Source organism: Phycodurus eques, chromosome 13 (assembly GCF_024500275.1).
Source record: "Phycodurus eques isolate BA_2022a chromosome 13, UOR_Pequ_1.1, whole genome shotgun sequence".
Lineage (NCBI taxonomy): Eukaryota > Metazoa > Chordata > Actinopteri > Syngnathiformes > Syngnathidae > Phycodurus > Phycodurus eques.
This window is the reverse complement of record NC_084537.1, coordinates 20,447,672-20,466,183: the sequence shown is the minus strand read 5'-3', so window position 1 is coordinate 20,466,183 and position 18,512 is coordinate 20,447,672. Positions and strand designations below refer to the sequence as shown.

Genomic DNA, 18,512 nt, shown 5'->3' with positions numbered 1-18,512 from the left:
ACTCTGTAGCCCATTGACATTGACTGTACGCAAAGTCAAATTTTACTGTGTATTCATCAGAATCAATTAAATGACGTTAAAAAAAAAAACAAAAAAAAACACAGTAAACATTTATAATGTCTCCTTTGATTGTTTTGATTTGTACACGAAGCGCATCTTTGAGAGAAACTGAAAATATAAAAATACTCATGAGCCGGGGCCACTTTGGTCTCCTCCGCCTGGCGTGGATTCATTCGAGACGGCTTGCGGCGGCGGCGGCTGACGGCGAGGTCACGTGGTCACACGCTCAGGTGGGCAGGCTGATGTTGGCGCTCTCCGCCAGCGGGCTGGACATGCGGATCTGAGAGCTGCTCTTGCTCAGGATGGACAGCTGCGTCCCGCCGTTCACACCGCTGCTGGCCAGCGACGGGTGCCTCTGCTGCTTCAGGTCCACAGCAAAGTATCGGTTCACCGTCCAGCTGCGCCATTTCCTCTTGATCTCTGACTGCACCTTCAGGGAGAAACTTCACAACGTCATTTTTACATGTACTTTAGGTATCAAGTCATCTTTTAGCAATGTCATATGTCAATCCATCCATCCATCCATCCATCCATGAGCAGCGACTCATGCACAAGACGGCGCCGCACCCCCAAAACAGGCCAATTACCATAGAGAGTTTAAAAAGAGCGTGTGAACTGTGTTCTTGATCCTTGTCGTATTTTGACAAAATCATGTCACATACATGTTATTCAAACACTTGGGAACATTTTTTAAAGCATAATATGTAAAGCAAGCAAGGCAGGTTGCAGAGCTTACCTCGCCATTGAGGAAACAGTAGAGGACCGCGACCACAAAGCCCTTCAGGGGGGAACACAAAAGGTTGAGGATCTTTTTTTTTTGTTTTTTTTAAAAACATCGTCGACAAGGTATGACCGACTTTGACTGACGTCGTGACGCGTGTCGTCTTGAAGTTAACGGAGCGCTTACCTGGAAGGATCCCAGGCCCAGCTCGAAGACAAGCCGCTCCCTCTTGCTGACGTCCTCGGGGGAGAAGGCAAAGACGGTGTAGTGAATTCCAAACAGCGGGATGAGCAGCAGGGTGGAACGCGCCAGACGCCTGCGTGGCAAACACGCACGCACGCACACGCAGAGGATCAGTGCATTAGAAACATATCTCATTCCCACGAGTGTGTGCGTGTGTGTGTGTGTGTGTGCGCGTGCGCGTGTGTGTCTTCAAGTTGACGCTATTGGTGGACAACAATGACAAAACAAACAACACAGGACGTGTATGATGACGGACACACAAATAACAATACAGGATGACACACACACGGAAAGCACTTCTATTGGGAATGTCGTCGGATTCCACACAAAAATGCAGGAATAGGTTAACAAATTACAAATTATTGTTTTTTAAAACGTTTATATATTTTTTAAACAATGTAAAAACAAATGTCCAATCAGAATTTGTTATAGAATTGTGAATCCAAATTCGTGTTTGAAATAAAGGAATGTTATGAAAATAAATGTAATAAATACATAACTAAAATAAATAATGAATTCCTTGTAACATTAACGAATACATGTGTTGTTAGAAAATTTATAGAATAAACAATTAATAATACAAATAATAATAAATACAAACTAAGAAAATATAATTCAAATAAAAAAAAACAAGTTACAAGAATTTTTAAAATAATAATAAATAAAGGAATGTTATTAAAATAGAAAATCCCAGATTATTTGTAAATAAATAACATACAAATAATGCCAATTATTTATTGTTTAAGAAAATGATTGTGAACATCATTTGTGAATTAGTTTTTTTTAATGAATGAATGTTATGAAAATAAATACATATATGTAATAGAAAATCCCATTCATATTAATGTAGCTGTTAATAAATAAGCAACTGTATTGTGTAATAAAGAATATGTCCAGTTATTTATTTTTTTAAAGAAATGAATACAATTATTCATGGTCCATATTTGTGTTTATTGTATACGCATTTTTGCTCAAGAACATGAAACTGGCAATCATTTCCATTATTATCAATCGATTTTGGAGCAATTGGTAAATAAGTAATTGCACTTGGGACGGCCCTTTTTCACTGGCAAAATCGACACGCACCACATGTTTTGGCGTGACGTCAGTGGCAGAAGCGGAGACCAAATTGGAATGTAAGGAATGTACTGTATTATAAAGCGGTGGTATTAAGTCATATTTTATGTATATTGTTGCTGTTGGGCAGAATCAAAAACTTGATAAACGAAAACGCCTGTGTTACGTCATCTTCCAAAACAGTTTTTCCAAAGGAGAGCGATGCAATCAATCCGACAAACAGCTCATAAAAACTCACTAATACTGAACAAAAATGGTATAAAGGAATTACTTAGGTGGCTGCTCTCTGCCAGAAGGCATTGCAGTGATCAATGTAGTGCGTTACTACCCACCTCTGGTCAGTGTGTCTGTGTGTGTGTGTGTGTGTGTGTGTGTGTGTGGGGGGGGGCGGGGGCGGGGGGGGCATCAGAGTTTGCAGTTTAAACTTTAAATGTCATTTAAATGCCAAGAATTCACAGGTTAAAGAAGCATGATGCCACGGCTAAGATGACCGCGCAGTGTGCGTAGGTATTTAATAAACTGTATGAGCCCCTTGGGTTACACGTATCATGAAAACACACACTCAGACACACGCGCGCACACACTTACAGTGTGATGGTGGACAACTCTGACATCCTGCACGAATGCTGAACAGCCTGTGAGGGCTCACTGAAGCATTTCTGAGCACAGCTGCTACACGGCACAAAGACAACACAACAGCACAAAAAAGACAACGTCTTTAGGGAAACACACACGTGATCAGACACACTCGCGCGCGCGCACACACACACACACACACACACTCGGTGGATTTATCCACAAAAAGTTCAGGTGAAGAGCCGAAAAAGGTAAAAATGAAAATACATTGATGTACTGCACGGCATGCGTGTGTTTTTTGTATGCTTCTTATTGTTTTTGTTTTTAAAACGTATTTTTGAATTACATTTTCTAAGTCCAGTTTTAACACACTGAAAAGATCATACAAATGTGAATTAAACAGGATATACAGGTATTATGTGTTTCCCTCCCACAATGTAAAACAATTTGCAGGTGTCTGTGACATGCTTTTGTCAAAAATATTTTTTTTTTGGTCAAGAAAATACAGTACACAGTTAAAAAAATAAAAAATAAAAGTCTACACACCCCTGTTCAAATGCCAGTTTTTGTGATCTAAATCGTTTTAAAACCTTTTCTAACGCCTGATTAACTCCAAATAAAGTTCAGATGTAGTAGTGTTTTTTTCCTGACATTTTTTTGTGTGTGCTTTCTAGCAGAAGCTTGAAGATTTCGTGCTAAAACAGAGAGCATTAAAAACAAAACAAAACACACATTTCATACTTTACACCCTTGTTTTTACTTGACACCAACTTTTTACACCCTTGCTGAAATCAGCCTGTTTTGAGGGGGCTGTCCTTTCTCGCCGCTCACCCCGCCCAAAGCAGAGTAGAGCTTTTGCCACCATAACGAGAGGGCCCTGAGCTACGGGGTTAGGATGAGACTAGGGTCCAGTTTAGCTCAGAGGATGAGAAGAAGGTAAAAAAAAAAAAAAAAAAAAAAATAATAAACAAGCGGCAAGCATTGCATTTTCACTGTTGGAGGAAGCACTTCATCGCCAAGCCGCCGAATTGCACTTGTCAAATAGTATAGCCGATCTGTGTGTGTGGCGCATGCAGCAGAAACGTATGCACATGCAATTTATCACCCCGTCCACCACGTCAACACCTCTGCTGAACATTGGGATGGCCTAGTACCGATAGCGGCTATTGTTATCGGGCTGGTACCAGCCACCGATAATTAAGGCAGAAAAATCTGACATTAAGTCCTCCTCACCACTAGCTGGCGCCAAACTTCAACAGTGAGACACATCGGTGAATCAACGTGTGTCAGAATGAAGAGAAAAGTCTTTGTTCATGATCATCTTGTCATTGTTTCAAATGAAATTTGATGTGTCAAAAAGTACTAGTGGTGTTCACCGGTTTGAAGAAAAAGTGGTATAGACCATCTGAGTGCACGCCAACTATTACAAGCTAATCTGTGCATCTGACAACACTGCAGCTCTGCTTACACTGAGAAGATCAACTATTAACATAAGCCCTTTTCCACAATATCATTAGCCTAATAGAATAATTCGTCATTTAAAGTCATTTTAAACTATCGGTTACAATATCAATTCAAAATACCAAAGTGCTGCGGTCATTTTTGTTTCCTTTCTTTCCAAAAACGTTCAAATATAACGTAGGCAACCCCGCTACTAGGCTAACAATATGCCCCCTTTAATAGTCATAATTGGACCGGGTGAGGTATTTTTTTTTTTTTACTTACAGGTAAATGCTGGATTCGTTGCCGCCGATGTCAGGGGACTGCAGCTTCTGCACCAGGATGATGATGATGCCCACAAAGAGAACAAAATTGATCTAAAAAAATAAATAAATAGCAAGCACATCTTGTTAAACAGGACATTGCCAGGTGGGCCTGGCATTGTAGGGGGTGGTGGTGGTGGTGGGGGGGACAAACAAAACATGAGCAGCTTGTTTCATACCATGATGGAGGCCACGACAGGCCCTTTGATCACCCACCAGAGAGCAGTGTGCTCATTTGTGTCCCAGCATCTAGAGGAAGAGGTCGACTGTTTTACATGCAGATTACAAAAGCAAACCCCAGTTCTTGTGTCCGTAAGCGTGTGTCGTTTGCTTACAACAACGATGACTGGGCCCTTTTTATGCGAAACAATCCTTTAATGGCTGATAATACGATGGATAAAGCGCTCGTGCTTACCCAGTGTCGTGAAAATGGAGCCTCAGGACGGCCCAGACGGTCACACAGATGGTGGGGGTTCCTATTTAAAATGAAATAAAATATCGTGAAATATAATACTTATATGTTGGGCTTGTATTTTAAAATTCTATTAATATTTTTCAATTATTTAAAAAATCGATATCCTCTAATCATTATTTCTGATTTCAATACATACAGTGGGTGGTGTAGTGGCTCTACCTAGTGGTAGAAGGTAGGAATTGCAGTGCAATTCAAAAAAAATGTGTCAAAATTGAAGGAAATGTTGAGATTACATCACATCCACTGTTAGAAATAGATAAAATATTAATTCAAATAAAACTGTGTGGTCTGTACACAAAATCATGTCATAAATGCACAGTATTCTGATATTTACTTTTTAATACGAAAAATATAATTCAATTTTATGTAATAACGAATATACAATTTCATATAATAAATTAACATGAAAAAATAAATTGTTTTTCAGATAGAAATATATGAATATGTACCAAATAAATATAATTACTGTAAGTACAGTATTAAAAACACTATAAAATAAACAGTGTACAAAACATAAATGACATACCATGAATAAAATTAGTAAACTATAATTAATAATGAATACAAAAAAAGAATAGGATATGATTAATACTGAATATATTTGTTACTTTTCAATAATCGTGACACAAAATTATAAAATCATTACAAAACATGTACCTAATAAAATAAAGCTACAGTATTAAAATAGTATGTAAAATAAACAAAGCATTTCAAATATAAATAACAACTAATAAATAAAAACAGAATATAATTCATAATTAATATAAATAATACAAATATACTTTTCCATACAAATCAATATATTTTAGTTTTTCAGATCAGAAAATCTGTTAGAATTTACAAAATACCTACCAAATAAAATAAAATGTAATTTATTTTACATTTACACATTTACAAATTACACTTAAATATATGGAATACAGTCCTTAATTCGTAAAAATAGGTACTGTATACAAACATGTTGCTTTTGTACAGAGCGCTCATGTACTGTTCTGAACACAGATGATACAAAATGAATATGATCCAAAATAGAAATGTGATCTGTGTTCGCAGAAAGATTTCCTGATTTGATTTCAATTCCAAGAATGATGCTAAATGACGTACCCCAACCGATGATGGTGTACCAGTAGAAATATCGCCTCTCGGGAAAGAACGTCTCCACCAGCAGGGTGAAGAGGTAGAGGCCTTCGATGAAGAGCCAGAAGTAGTTGGACATGACGCAGTAATGGAAGAAAACCATCACCGCTTTGCACGCCACCTGCATGAACACACAAAATCAATCGTGATGAAGTCAAGCCATCTGTATTGGTTGTGGGATGCTAGAAACATTAAAAATAACAACAACAACAACAAAAACATCTTGAGTATAATCTCAAATGCTGCTATCGGTCATCTAAAATAATGTACAGTATCAACATATAGATGGTTCACTGTAAAATTTCTTAAGTGGCAGCTTGTACCTGAAAGTGGTTGCTTAATGGCAAGCCGTCTTTAAAGTGGCAATAAATGTCCAAGTGACAAATGTGCTTATTCTAAGTGTAGAGTGAACCGTCGCATATTTGTGGTCCGGCATACATACATGCGCATATTTGCAAATTTATTTTGCCTGCAAATAGACGCGTAGAATAAAAAGCAAAATGTAAACATTAAAAACCGTTTTAAAAAGATGAGTTTTGGTGAGGGTTTTTCAACAGTCAGTGTTTTGGGATTGCGTTCCAGAGGGAGGACGCCGCTATGGCCGCTATGGAGAAGCCTCCGTCTGTTTTGTAAATGCCAAAAGGAGAGTTAAAAAACGTGTACCATTTGTGTTAAGTATTTGTTTGCCCATGTGTGATGTCATGTCAATCGGTGCTAAAGTGTTATTTAAGAAGGTATGCTAGCTAATACTCTCGATGAGCCTCGTGTGAAGGTGGTTAGTTTGTGTTGAATTATTTTTTATCCGAATACAGTTATGTAACATGGGTTCATGATCGTGTACATGCTAGATGAATGGTGTTGGTGCTTTATGATCTTCTCTTTTTCATTTAAACGGCTTTGCTTCCGTCTTACGGCATCTATATCTACTTTATATCTAAAACGGTAACCATCCTGTCGATGCCAATGTGAGGCTAACAGCGAGGTGGCCGTTATCGCAGCCAATTAGCTGCATTCATCATGGCTGCTTAACAACAGCGGGGCGTTGTGTTGTTACTATACAAAGAACTTGTTTTGCATTTGGAATTAGAATTATTGTTTTGCTTTTTTTTTTTTTTTTTTTTTTTTTAATTAGACAAGACTGACGAGAAATTGACGCTTCAAGGCCTTGAACCTAATATTTCTTATGTACAGTTGACAACTGCGTGCTTTACCTCAGAAAATACAGGATCTCGTCGCTGTCCAATGAAAAACACGTACGGTATATCAAAATGTTATGACTTTTTGTGCATAGTCACATTTTGTGTTGTTTTTCAAGATACAAAAAAGAAAAGATCAATAATGATAAAATCAAAATATATCTATGATTTATATTAAAAAAAAATGGGGTCAAGGTTAGGCAATATGAACTCTTTAAATACACAACACAAAATCAATTAAATTTAAAATGTGATCCACGATATAAATAATTATATAATAAATAATGACTATGAGATCTATATCAACATACTTGAAAAGTTTTTGGTGGGATGATAAAAAGCAAAACAACAAAAATTGGGGCAAATGATTTTCATTTGACAGCGACAATAAGTAAATAAACACAGTAAATAAAAAAAAAAAAGAATGAATATTGAAAATAATTATATAACAGATGATGAATGCAAACAAATACACTAAATGCCTAACCAAAATATTGTTATCTGTATATAGACAATCAAAGATGTCTTATAAGAAAAACTCCAAACCGTACCACTTGGAGAATCCACTGAACAATACCGGGTTAGTTATTATGATGAGTAACTACGGGTTGGTTACTGACCGTGTGCACAAAGCAATGGTCGCTGTCCTCCTGCGCGTACAGCACGCCGTCCTTGATGAAGACCGAGATGGCTCTCAGCATGAAGGACACGAATAGGTTCATGTGGATGAAGTTCCTGGTGCAGTGGAGTTTCCTGAGCGGGAGGAGGAAAATAACCCAATTTCACTGAATTGGTTATGATTCACTACTGTATCATATTTGTCCATGTATACCAGCGACATTTAATGGCAGGCAACAATTGAATGCTTTTTCACGAGATGGCAGAAGTTACAAATTAACCCGTGTAACTACCTGTTGCTATTCATAAAACAGACTAATTCGGCTTTGTGTTCTAATAAACAGGCTCAGATTTGACTAAATTTGGCAGTAAATTGCGACGGGAACATCATTATTTCAGCATATGCACTTCTGGTGACATTTGGTGTTTAATGGTGTGCCTTGTAATTGTTTTCAGCTGTAAAATACAGTGTGTATAAAATGTCTACACACCCCTGTTGGCATGCCAGGTTTTTGTGATATTAAAAAAATGAGGCCGAGATCACTTGTTTTAAAACTTATTCCACCATTAATGTAACGTATGAGCTGTAAACCTCAAGTGGAGAAAAAAGAAAATAAATATTTTCAAGACGGGAAGTAAAAACAAACAACTCGGATAATGTGGTTGCACAAGTGTGCACACCCGCGAAACAAATGGGGATGTGGCTGTCTTCAGAATTAACCCATCGCATTCAAGCTTATGTTAAATCAGTTAGCACATAACTGTCACCATTTAGAGTACCTTTGATTAACCCCAAGTAAAGTTCAGATGTTCCAGAAGGCCTTTCCTGTCATTTTGTTGTCACATGTTACAGCACGAGCCATTGTCCGCAGAGAGCTTCCACAGCGTGACAGGGATCTCATTTTTCCAAGGTATCAGTCAGAAGAAGGGTGCAAAAAGTTCCAATTACCATGGAACACAGTGAAGACTGTTATTATCAAGTGGAGAAAATATGGCACAACAGTGACACTACCAAGGACTGGATGTCCCTCCAAAATCGATGAAGAGAAGCAAATTGGTCATGGAGAGCTCCAAGAAAGGAGCTGCAGGATTATCTGGCAATGAATACATGCGACAAAAATCGTCCGTCTCCTTCCTATGTCTGCCTATGGGGTAAGGGTGGCAAGACGAAATCCTTACATTACAAACCAAAACATCCAAACTTGGCTCCATTTCTTTCACAAACACACGCAAGTGATATCGTGTTGTGGTTCGATGAAACCAAGGCTGAACCTATTGGCCATCATTCCACTGCTCGTCCCCGAAAGAACGCGATATCTACGGTGAGGCACGGTGGGGGCAGCATCATGCTTTGGGGCTGGAGCCGGGGCCTAAATCAAGGTGGAAGGAATTATGAACAGTTGCAGATAACAGTGTTGACCCTTCAGACTTTGCTAGAAAGCCAAAGAAAAATCATGAAAAGCAAACTAGAACATCGGAAGTTTAGTTGGTGTTCATCAGAGGCACTTTAAATGCTTGTCCGGTTTGTGCTGACTCCCATTTAACGTGAACTTGAATGTTCTTGGTTCATTCTGAACATAGCCACATCCCAATTAGAAGAGACTGCGCGCACTTGTGCAATCTCAGTTTCACAATTTGTTTTTCCTTCCCCTTTCACACATGAATGGTGGAAAAACGTTTTGAAATGACGTACCTCGGTCTCATTTCTATATCACATAACCCTGGCTTTTGAACAGGGGCTGTGTAGACTTTGCATATCCACTTTATGTGCCTTGGCTCAATAAAGTTTGGGAAATACCGGACTAAACAGTGAGCCACATGTTGCTTGACAGCATCTAAAGAGTTATTACCCTTCTCCTGCTTACCTGAATCTGCAAAGGATGACCATAGCGGTGGTGAGAGACACCAGGGACGTGCTGTAGCCAACCGTGTACAAAGCCTTCACTGAGGCGTAGTACATGTCCTGAAAGTGGACACAGAGTGCGTGAGATTAACTGGAGCGTCTGTGTGTGAGTGCGAGAACCTTACCGGTTTAGTGGCGTTGTCGTAGAAGAGGCACACGTCCAAGTAGTGAGGGTACGGTTCCGACCAGCCGTCCTCCGTGCAGTTACGACTCACCCGGCCCATCTCTGTGTGGGAAAAAGAAAAAAAAAAAAAAATCAGCATGAGAAGGAAACCCCGCTTGGGATTGGACGTTTCGGGAAGGGTTTTTGGCTCACCGTCGTCGGGGCCCATCAGGTCGTGGAAAAACTCCGGGCAGTTGACCACCACCACATCCCCCACGGCGGCCGCCTGCCAGCAGGTCAGGTTGTCCCACATCCAAGGGCACGCTGCGGGGGCGAATATGCGTGAGGGTCGTGAAGGCGACACAGATGCAATGAGGAATGGCTCGCCTCCGATGGGAACGTGAATGGAGTGAGGTTCCCAAGGCTGGTAAAGTTAGCGCATCAATATGTTTGCGTCGTTCATTGCCAATACAGTGGACCCCAGTGCTATAATCAACACCCGCGTTGGGAATAAAAAAACATTTTAAACCCCCCAAATTCTTGGATACACTGGCAACAAGCATTTCTGGGAATCATTCCCCCCCGCCCCAAGGACAATAACATGATTTAAAAGACAAAGAAAAACGGGGGGAATTTTTTTTAATCTGCGACGAGGTGAGTCCACAGGTGCGAGGGTCCACTTTATTGCAATACGGAATATTTACACCCTTTATTTACATAAATACAGGAACGTGTTAGGTGCTTAAAACTCAAGAGTTGTGGAAAGTGTTTGGAGTGAGGTTCCCCAGGCTGAAAAAGTTAGCGTGTCAATACATTTACATTATTTATCTAATTATTGCGAAACATTAGATGTCTACTACAACACACATTTGTGGGTATAGTGAATAAAATGAGGTTCCCCAGGCTTGCAAATTTAGCATCACTACAACAGCACACTAACTCTTGGAATATTTAGCTTCCGGTCTGACTGCCACTGTTAATATTTGTTGAAAGAATTTTGTTATAGTAGGCTTGTGCGTTGAAATTTGAAATTCATCTTTAAGTTTCAGGCTACGTTTTGGGAGCAAAAACGTGCTTTCTGGAGTCATTTCTGCTATTTCTGACATGTCTAAAATGACATGAAAATGGACTGAATCATTTCAAAATGTTTAAAACGTCATATTTTTTGCTAATCATGGACAAAGTACATGGAACATCTACATGTGGCACATATGTCTCACTGCTCTGCCGCTGTAAAGTTAGTTTCAACTAATCAATTTGTCGCCACTCCCGATGTATCTCACGACTATAAATAAAGTACACCCTTTGTTTTCTTTGTCTTTCTTCCTTCCCGTCTTTCACCTCCAGCACCTCCCAGCTCTTCCTCTCCCCAGATGTTCTCCATCGCTCATGCTCCAATGGTTTTATAGTGCTGCGGAGGCGTGTCCACGTGCACGTTTGCAAGTGTTTGAGAGAGACGACTTGCATGCATTTTCCTCGCGACAGTCTCATACTAGACAGACGTGTGCAAGTGCGTGTTTGTAGAGCTTTCGCTTCTCCCTAATGCGTTTTGCTTGTGTGTGGTGAGCCGGACAGGAAGCCAATTACTTTGAAAGGGCAAATCTGAGTCAAATGAGGCTTACGCAGTTGCTTACGAAGCGCTGCGTCATCGCTGGCTATGCAACGGTGTAGATGCAACGTCCACACTGCACACTTACTGCATACGCAACCGAAACAACCAGCCTTAAAAAGCAATATCTTATTTTTGCATATACAAAGAAATCACAACATATTCCCGCAAACAACGGCTCGGAGTTTTTGTATACCTGACTGCTGTGTATGTGTGTGTGTGTGTGGGGGGGGGGTGTTTGTTTAATTTATGATTTTCGAAAATACAGCGGTGCCTTGAGATACGAGTTTAATTCGTTGCAGCCTCCTCGTCCGGCCCCCAGAAATTTTTTTTTGTCTTTTGATACGGAAAAATAGCCCTCTGTGATATTTTACTTTTACAGGGTGATACAAATAATTAAACAGAATGTAAAGCATTAAACTGTTTGTGCCTCATGATCTTGATGATCGTGATCTGTTTTATCCATCAGTGCTGCGCCTTCTGGTGTGCCGACCTTGGCCACTGGGAGGCCCCCTTGTATAGTACAGTCATGCAAACATACGAAGAAGAATAGACTTCTATAATATAGAATATCTGTTTCTTAAAGGGTTGTAAAAGAGCAACTGTCGATGCTGTTAGCATGTAAAACGGTAACGGTCACTCACCCGTGTCCAAGTCCTCGCTGGGGTCGTGGATGTCCATCCTCTCCATGCATTTCTCATGTTCTCGCCGGATGATGCAGTGCTCCGGCTCCGACGCCACCTGAACGAAACACGCCTATCGTGAAACACGCTACTGGTCGACATATTCTCAGACAGAGGAGGTATTGTGGGAAATTCTATGAAACGTTTGGAGAAACTTCGGCTCCCCAAAACATACATGTTAGCTTTATTGAAGACTACATTTTCCGCAAAATATGAGTGTGAATGCTTGTCCATCTATGCCTTGCGAATGACTGGCAACCAGTCCAGGGTGTACCTCGCCTCTCGGCCAAAGTCAGCCGGGACGGCCGCCAGCTCACCCGCCACCCAAAGGAGGACAAGAGCTATAGGAAAATGAATGGGTCCAATTTCAAAGTTGTAGCAATATAAATATCCATCAAATGAATCATCATTGTAACCCCCCAAAAAAATCACTTTCAACAAGTGACTAGGGAAACATGGGGAACATCGTATTCATATTGAGATTTTTTTCGGTGCGCCTTTGTACACAGAGAACCTATTAGTTAAGGGACAGGAAGTGTTACTTGATTATGCTCTGGCCACACATCTACGTTGTCGACAAACACAGTGCGGCTCAGCCTCAGGCTGGCTGATGTCGTGGCGAGCGATACACTGTTGGCACTACGCCACAAACTGCTATTGGGTGTTTTTACAGTCTAATAATTCAGACTGTTCAAACAGACAAACTATTGATGTTGCACTTGACTAAAATGGAAAGATTTAAGATGATGATTAGAATATTTCTTGAAAACACATTATTTTGTTTGTTTGAAACACTTTCATTTATTAAACTAGTTACTGCTAGCAGTTTGTATCTGCATCATTTGCACAATGGCGGTTGTATCAACATACATTGCTTCATGACTCTCTGTACTTATGTGATGATGTTTTAAATGTATATTTTGTAATAGAGACTTGTTTGCTGTAGTGCTAGAGTGGCTTCAACTCCCAGAGACAAATTTCTTCTGGGTTTTCAACATACTAGGCCAAAAAAGATGTGTTGTTAGCGGCGGAACGCTTTATGCAATTCCTTTGGAATCTTATACAGTTGAAATAACGAGCCAAAAGGTGCTACATTCAATTATAAAACTGGACTCTAGCTGGTTAGACTATAAATGAAATATATGAAAAGAATTGGCTTAGAACATCCAGCAAAAGGGCGTAATGTCCGCACCGGATCACATGCCAATGCGGCACCGTCATTAGTAGAAAACCACTGGATTTCACGTCTCATTTCAACGGAACATCAAATTGTAATCAGCGCAATTAGTTTGCTTTCCGCTGCAACCTGCCAAACACAACAGAAAGCAAAAAGAAAGGAAACGAGACTGAATTTAGATTCATGATGTGTCCTTTCACTTCTCCATAAGGCGCTCTCTCGCTCTCTCTCGCTCTGTCCGTCCGTCTCTGTCTCTCTCCAGGGATCAGTCAGTCTGCATGAAGCGATGGCCGCAGCATGTCTTTTTTGGCTGCCTCGTCACCTTGTACTATGAATTGACCTCAGGCACCTCGCTGGCTTGGAGATCCTGTAAGTGACTTACTGTGAGCACGCCAGTGCCTGCCTCTTGTTTTTGTGTTTAACGATTGCGCTTATTGATGTGCCGTTTTCGTAATCAAACCGACACGGGCTTTGCTTTCGAGGGAGTCGATTCATTGTTGCTAGGCAGCAGCAGCAGCAGCCTCCCCAGCATATATATATATATATATATATATATATATATATATATATATATACAAAAAATACTGAATGCAGATGACTGATATCTATTCTGGGTTTATGATTAAGACCATCATTTATTTATAAGGAGCCCTGCAAGGAATACAGGTAATGTGCTGTCGAGTGGGTGTCATTCTTCGTAACACACACACATGCTTACAGTGAGAAAAGTGTGCGTGCGTGTTGGGTGTGTCATTCCATTTTTATGATAGAAAGAAAAATAATGGACAAGGAATAACTTCAAACCTCTTTGCCATATCGTTTTAAAAATTCTTCATTTAATTTACAAAAAAATACTAAAATGTTTATACTTAAATAATTTAAATGTCATTAGGTTACTGATCAATTTACTTACAAATATGAGTTGTTGGATGTTTTATTGCTCTCGTCAGTATTTTTTTTTTTTTTTTATCAGTCATCAATTTTGACATTTTCATTCAAGCAGTAATATATTCATACGAGTAGTAGTAATATAATCATACAAGTAATAATTTATTGGATTCATATTTTAATGTCACTTATTAACTCTTTTAAATTGTGTGTGGGGGGGAGCGCAACATGACTCATGACTCATTGAAAGTTTACCACAGATTTCATAGGTTTTTTTTTTTAGTATTGAGGAGACAAATGTAAGACAACAACATACAGTAAATGAGCATATCTTTTCTTAGGAATCTCTCAAAACAAATGTCCAGTCCGATAGATTGCAGCAGCAGAGCGCCGGCCGCCTCCCCTAAGGCTCTTTTCAAGGGTCAGTTAATATCGGACCGGCACCCTGGCAGCCCCACACGGGGCGCGGATAATAAAAGCGCCATTTGACGCGGAAGCCCGCTGGCTCCTCGCCTCTCAACGGCGGCGGCGCCATTTGACACATGCTAAGTACATGACAACGGGAGGCCAAGGTCAGCCGGAGAGGGCGGTGGACGCTGCGTGGAAAGATGTCGGCTGGAGGAACACTTCACCTTTGTTTGTTGACGGGGTTTAAGGCGGTTTGTGGTACAGGGTCACACTGTGAATTAATTACCTGCTGCTGGTAAACCAATAAAAAAAAAAAAAGATTACCAAATACATAGTAAATATAGACGTGAAATTCCACCACTATTCCATATATTTAAGGGAACATATTTGGTTCCTGCGTGACCCTCATACCTCATCACAAAGAAAATAATGATAATATGAAATGCCACAGTTTTCTGCGTAGAGCTAAAATGTATGCTGATATTTATTTAAGGAACTATATTTGGTTCCTTCAGCATAACCCCCGACACCTCACTATGGAGTCGTAGAACCGTGTGAGTTCTCAAAAACAAATCAGGAAAACTGATGGGACTTTGCCAGGTTTTGTATAAAATAAATGAACAACGCTCCATATTTAGGGAACCATATTTAGTTATATAATCAATAGGGTTTGCCCAGCTCGGACACACCCTCTAAATCCCTTTTCGCTATTTGTATTGACAGTAACAAATGACTTACCGAATCAGAATAAAATCGTTACTCCTTGTATTATTTCGAAATAATAATCCAACAAATAAAAAAAAATCTAATTAGATTATTTGACAAACTAACTATTGAATCAAAAAGCGAGTATGCTGGCACGTTTTGGCAGCCGCTTTTCCCTCCTGAGTTTTTGTTTTTAATTTAAAATGGCTTACTTTAACCAGGATCCCTCGCCGTATCGTGACCAAAGCTCGGTTGGTTTTGCGCCTGTCGGTGCCGTAAATGCTCGCAACCTTGGACCAGCTGCTGCCTTTCGAGCTAACCGGGTGGCTACCTAGCTTGCTTTCGTCATCTTTCACGCTGTGTAGGATAGATTTTCTCCCGTTCATTCTGCGGCGGTCACCGTTCACCTCCTTGATGGCTCCTTTTCGGCTTCATCTGTGACGCTGCCATGAATATCCGTGCTGCTCCTTGGGGCTAGCCTAATGGATGCCTCCTTTCGTGGATATCTTGGTGGAGGGTTATACCTACAACTGCGTACATGCGCAGGAACTATTCACAGTTAAGTCCAAATGGTGTGGGCCATAAACAAAGGCTAATAATCCATACACCGTATATATATATATATATATATATATATATATATATATATAGAATAGAGAATAGAAACGTGGGATTTCTACTGAACAATTTAAGAAAACCATGAAACCTTTCCACCTTTTGGTTTGTACTATTAATGAACAAACTGTTCCATGTTTGAGGAACCATATTTAGTTCCTGATTTTATCCAGAAAAATAACACTAATCATGAAAAACGAATGAAACAGCTTCATTTTTGTTCATTCCCTGATTGCACTCCCTCATAGTGAGGCATGCAGGCTCCGTCTATAACACACACTTAAGTTACCAAATATGGTCCTCTGCTACCTGGGATGACCTCTTGTTTTAAGGCAACGAACAATGACACACATATACACACACATGAATGGTGCACACTTCACAGCGACAATACTCACCAGAGGCAGCAAGATGATCACCATCAGGACCAAGTCTCTCATTGTCTCCATTGAAGGGCTTCCGAGTATGCGTGCGTGCGTGCGTGGGTGTGTGTTGGCTACGATGCACCGCCCCCTCTCACAGTACAGTTTTGCATCAAGGGCCCTGCAATAATAACACATCACATCACAGGACGTGAGAATTAACAGTCACTTATTTGAAAGGATTCCATGCATCCCAAAAAGATGGTAAATGCATCTAAAATGACTGCTACCCATTCTGCTCTTTATTTAATTTAATTTAGCTTAATTTAATAGTTTCCAAACAGTGTATACTATTTTGTTATTTACACACATCCATACAGAAAAAAATAACATTGGATCCAGATATTGAAAGTGGAACAGAGCGAAATAAATAAATACTGTTATATATACAGTATCATTGATTTTTTTTTCCACATGGATTTTTAGGAATGTTATGTTCAACCTTAAACCATATTTGACATAAAATAAGTAAATTGTATGTAAATGCATATAAATATATGAACAGTAGGTCGAAGATGAAAAGAAGCCAGCCACCATTTCGAATGGTTGCGTTTACCCTTAAGACATCCTAAATTAAACCCAAAGCACCTCGGAAGAAAACCATCACAACATTAAAACAAGAACAACAAACAAAAAACAAAAAAACGGAAATTTGGAAGGCTCAAACTGAGAAAAAAATAAATAAAGCACCATCCCCACCCTGCATGACTTACTCATCCACACAGCTTTCTGAAACAGCAATGAATCATTGAAAGCACACACACGTCAAAACACACACACACACACACTTGTAGTACCAATATACACACATGCACACACTGTAATGGGGGAAGAGGCTTATCCGGACATTGTTGTCGCGTGGACCAGTCAAAATGTCCCCACATTAGGGGTTGTGCCACACAAAGCGAGAGAGAGACAGGAACACCATCAACACACACACGCACACGCATACACACAGTCAAATATGGTCATATTAGTTCATCACAATATTTTTTTGTTGCCAAAATGTGAAAAGGGAGCTCATGCTCGTATGTTTAATGGGTAGACCAGCCAAAAATGAAAGTGGGCCATCCAGTGTGGTAACACACAAAGATAGAAAGACAAGAACACACACAAAGAGAGACATTAAAATTTTGCAAAAAGAAGTCTAGTCTGGCATCTTTTTTGCTGCCTAAATCTTCCCACAATAAAAGGTGGGACACACAAAGATAGAAAGATAAGAAAAATACACACGCACACATTCAAACATTGACAAATGAGTTCATCCCAGCATTTTTTTGCAGCCAAATTCTGAAAAGGTAGTCATCCTGGCTTTTTGGTTATGTGTACCTGTCCAAATGTCACCGCAAAGACAAATGTCCACACAATAAATGCTGTGCCACACAAAGGTGGAAAGACAAGAACACACACACACAGCCAAATAAACTCAACCCAGCATTTTCTTTTTTTTTTTTTTTTTTTTTTTTTGCCGCCGGGGGCTGGTAATTTTAATGTGTGGACCAGCCATAATGTCCCCAAAATGAAAGTGGGACGTCACGAGTGATGCCACACTAAGCTATAAAGACAGACACACACACACACACACACACACAGCTCCTCTCCCTGCGCTCATCCACGCACAGACAAATTCCACCTCATGTCCCTTCCCCTCTCGTGGCCAATCCAATTAACCGCCAAGCATCTCTCTCGCATGTTTTACCGAGTCGTAACTCATGAGGACCCTCCCCCAGGGAGCGGGTGGCGTAAACAGAACGGCACCACAGAAGAAGAAGATTAAGATGATGATAAAGAAGAAGTGGAGGACGAGGAAGAAGGAGAGGGTGATACACTGCAAAGAAATGTGGCAGCCAACATGGCAGATTGAAGAGTGTAGGAAGAGGGAAAGTGTCACATGACATAAATACTGGAGATAGGTGACTCATATATTTAGAATCCAAAATGTGGTGAAAAACAAGATCTTTGTTTGTGTGTGTGTGTCCATTGATTGACACAAAGACAGAGTATGTAATACGGGTCATCTGGGGAAGACATTTCCCAATAGTCCATACAAAAAGCCATTAGTTTTTGTTTTTTTGGGGGGGTTTTTCAGGATGCTGTCTCAAATGAAGCTGGCAATTAATACTGCATATTGAT

General features: G+C 40.0%; 1 protein-coding gene across 3 annotated transcripts; it reads right to left on the bottom strand.

Annotated features, from left to right (window-relative positions):
- Positions 1-124: 124 nt before the first annotated feature.
- Positions 125-16,494, bottom strand: adcyap1r1a (adenylate cyclase activating polypeptide 1a (pituitary) receptor type I). Of its 3 annotated transcripts, XM_061694724.1 has the most exons (14): positions 16,356-16,494; positions 12,126-12,222; positions 10,086-10,196; positions 9,895-9,995; positions 9,732-9,829; positions 7,869-8,001; positions 6,020-6,173; positions 4,856-4,916; positions 4,620-4,689; positions 4,403-4,494; positions 2,690-2,773; positions 968-1,097; positions 797-838; positions 125-490 (listed from the first exon to the last, which is right to left on the bottom strand). In XM_061694724.1, the coding sequence occupies exons 1-14, from the start codon at positions 16,404-16,406 to the stop codon at positions 287-289; spliced, it is 1,428 nt and encodes a 475-aa protein (XP_061550708.1). In that variant the 5' UTR covers positions 16,407-16,494; the 3' UTR covers positions 125-286. The 3 variants fall into 3 exon arrangements, with proteins under 3 accessions (XP_061550708.1, XP_061550709.1, XP_061550710.1); XM_061694725.1 differs by lacking the exon at positions 2,690-2,773 and having other exon boundaries at positions 125-503; XM_061694726.1 differs by lacking the exon at positions 2,690-2,773.
- Positions 16,495-18,512: the final 2,018 nt, after the last annotated feature.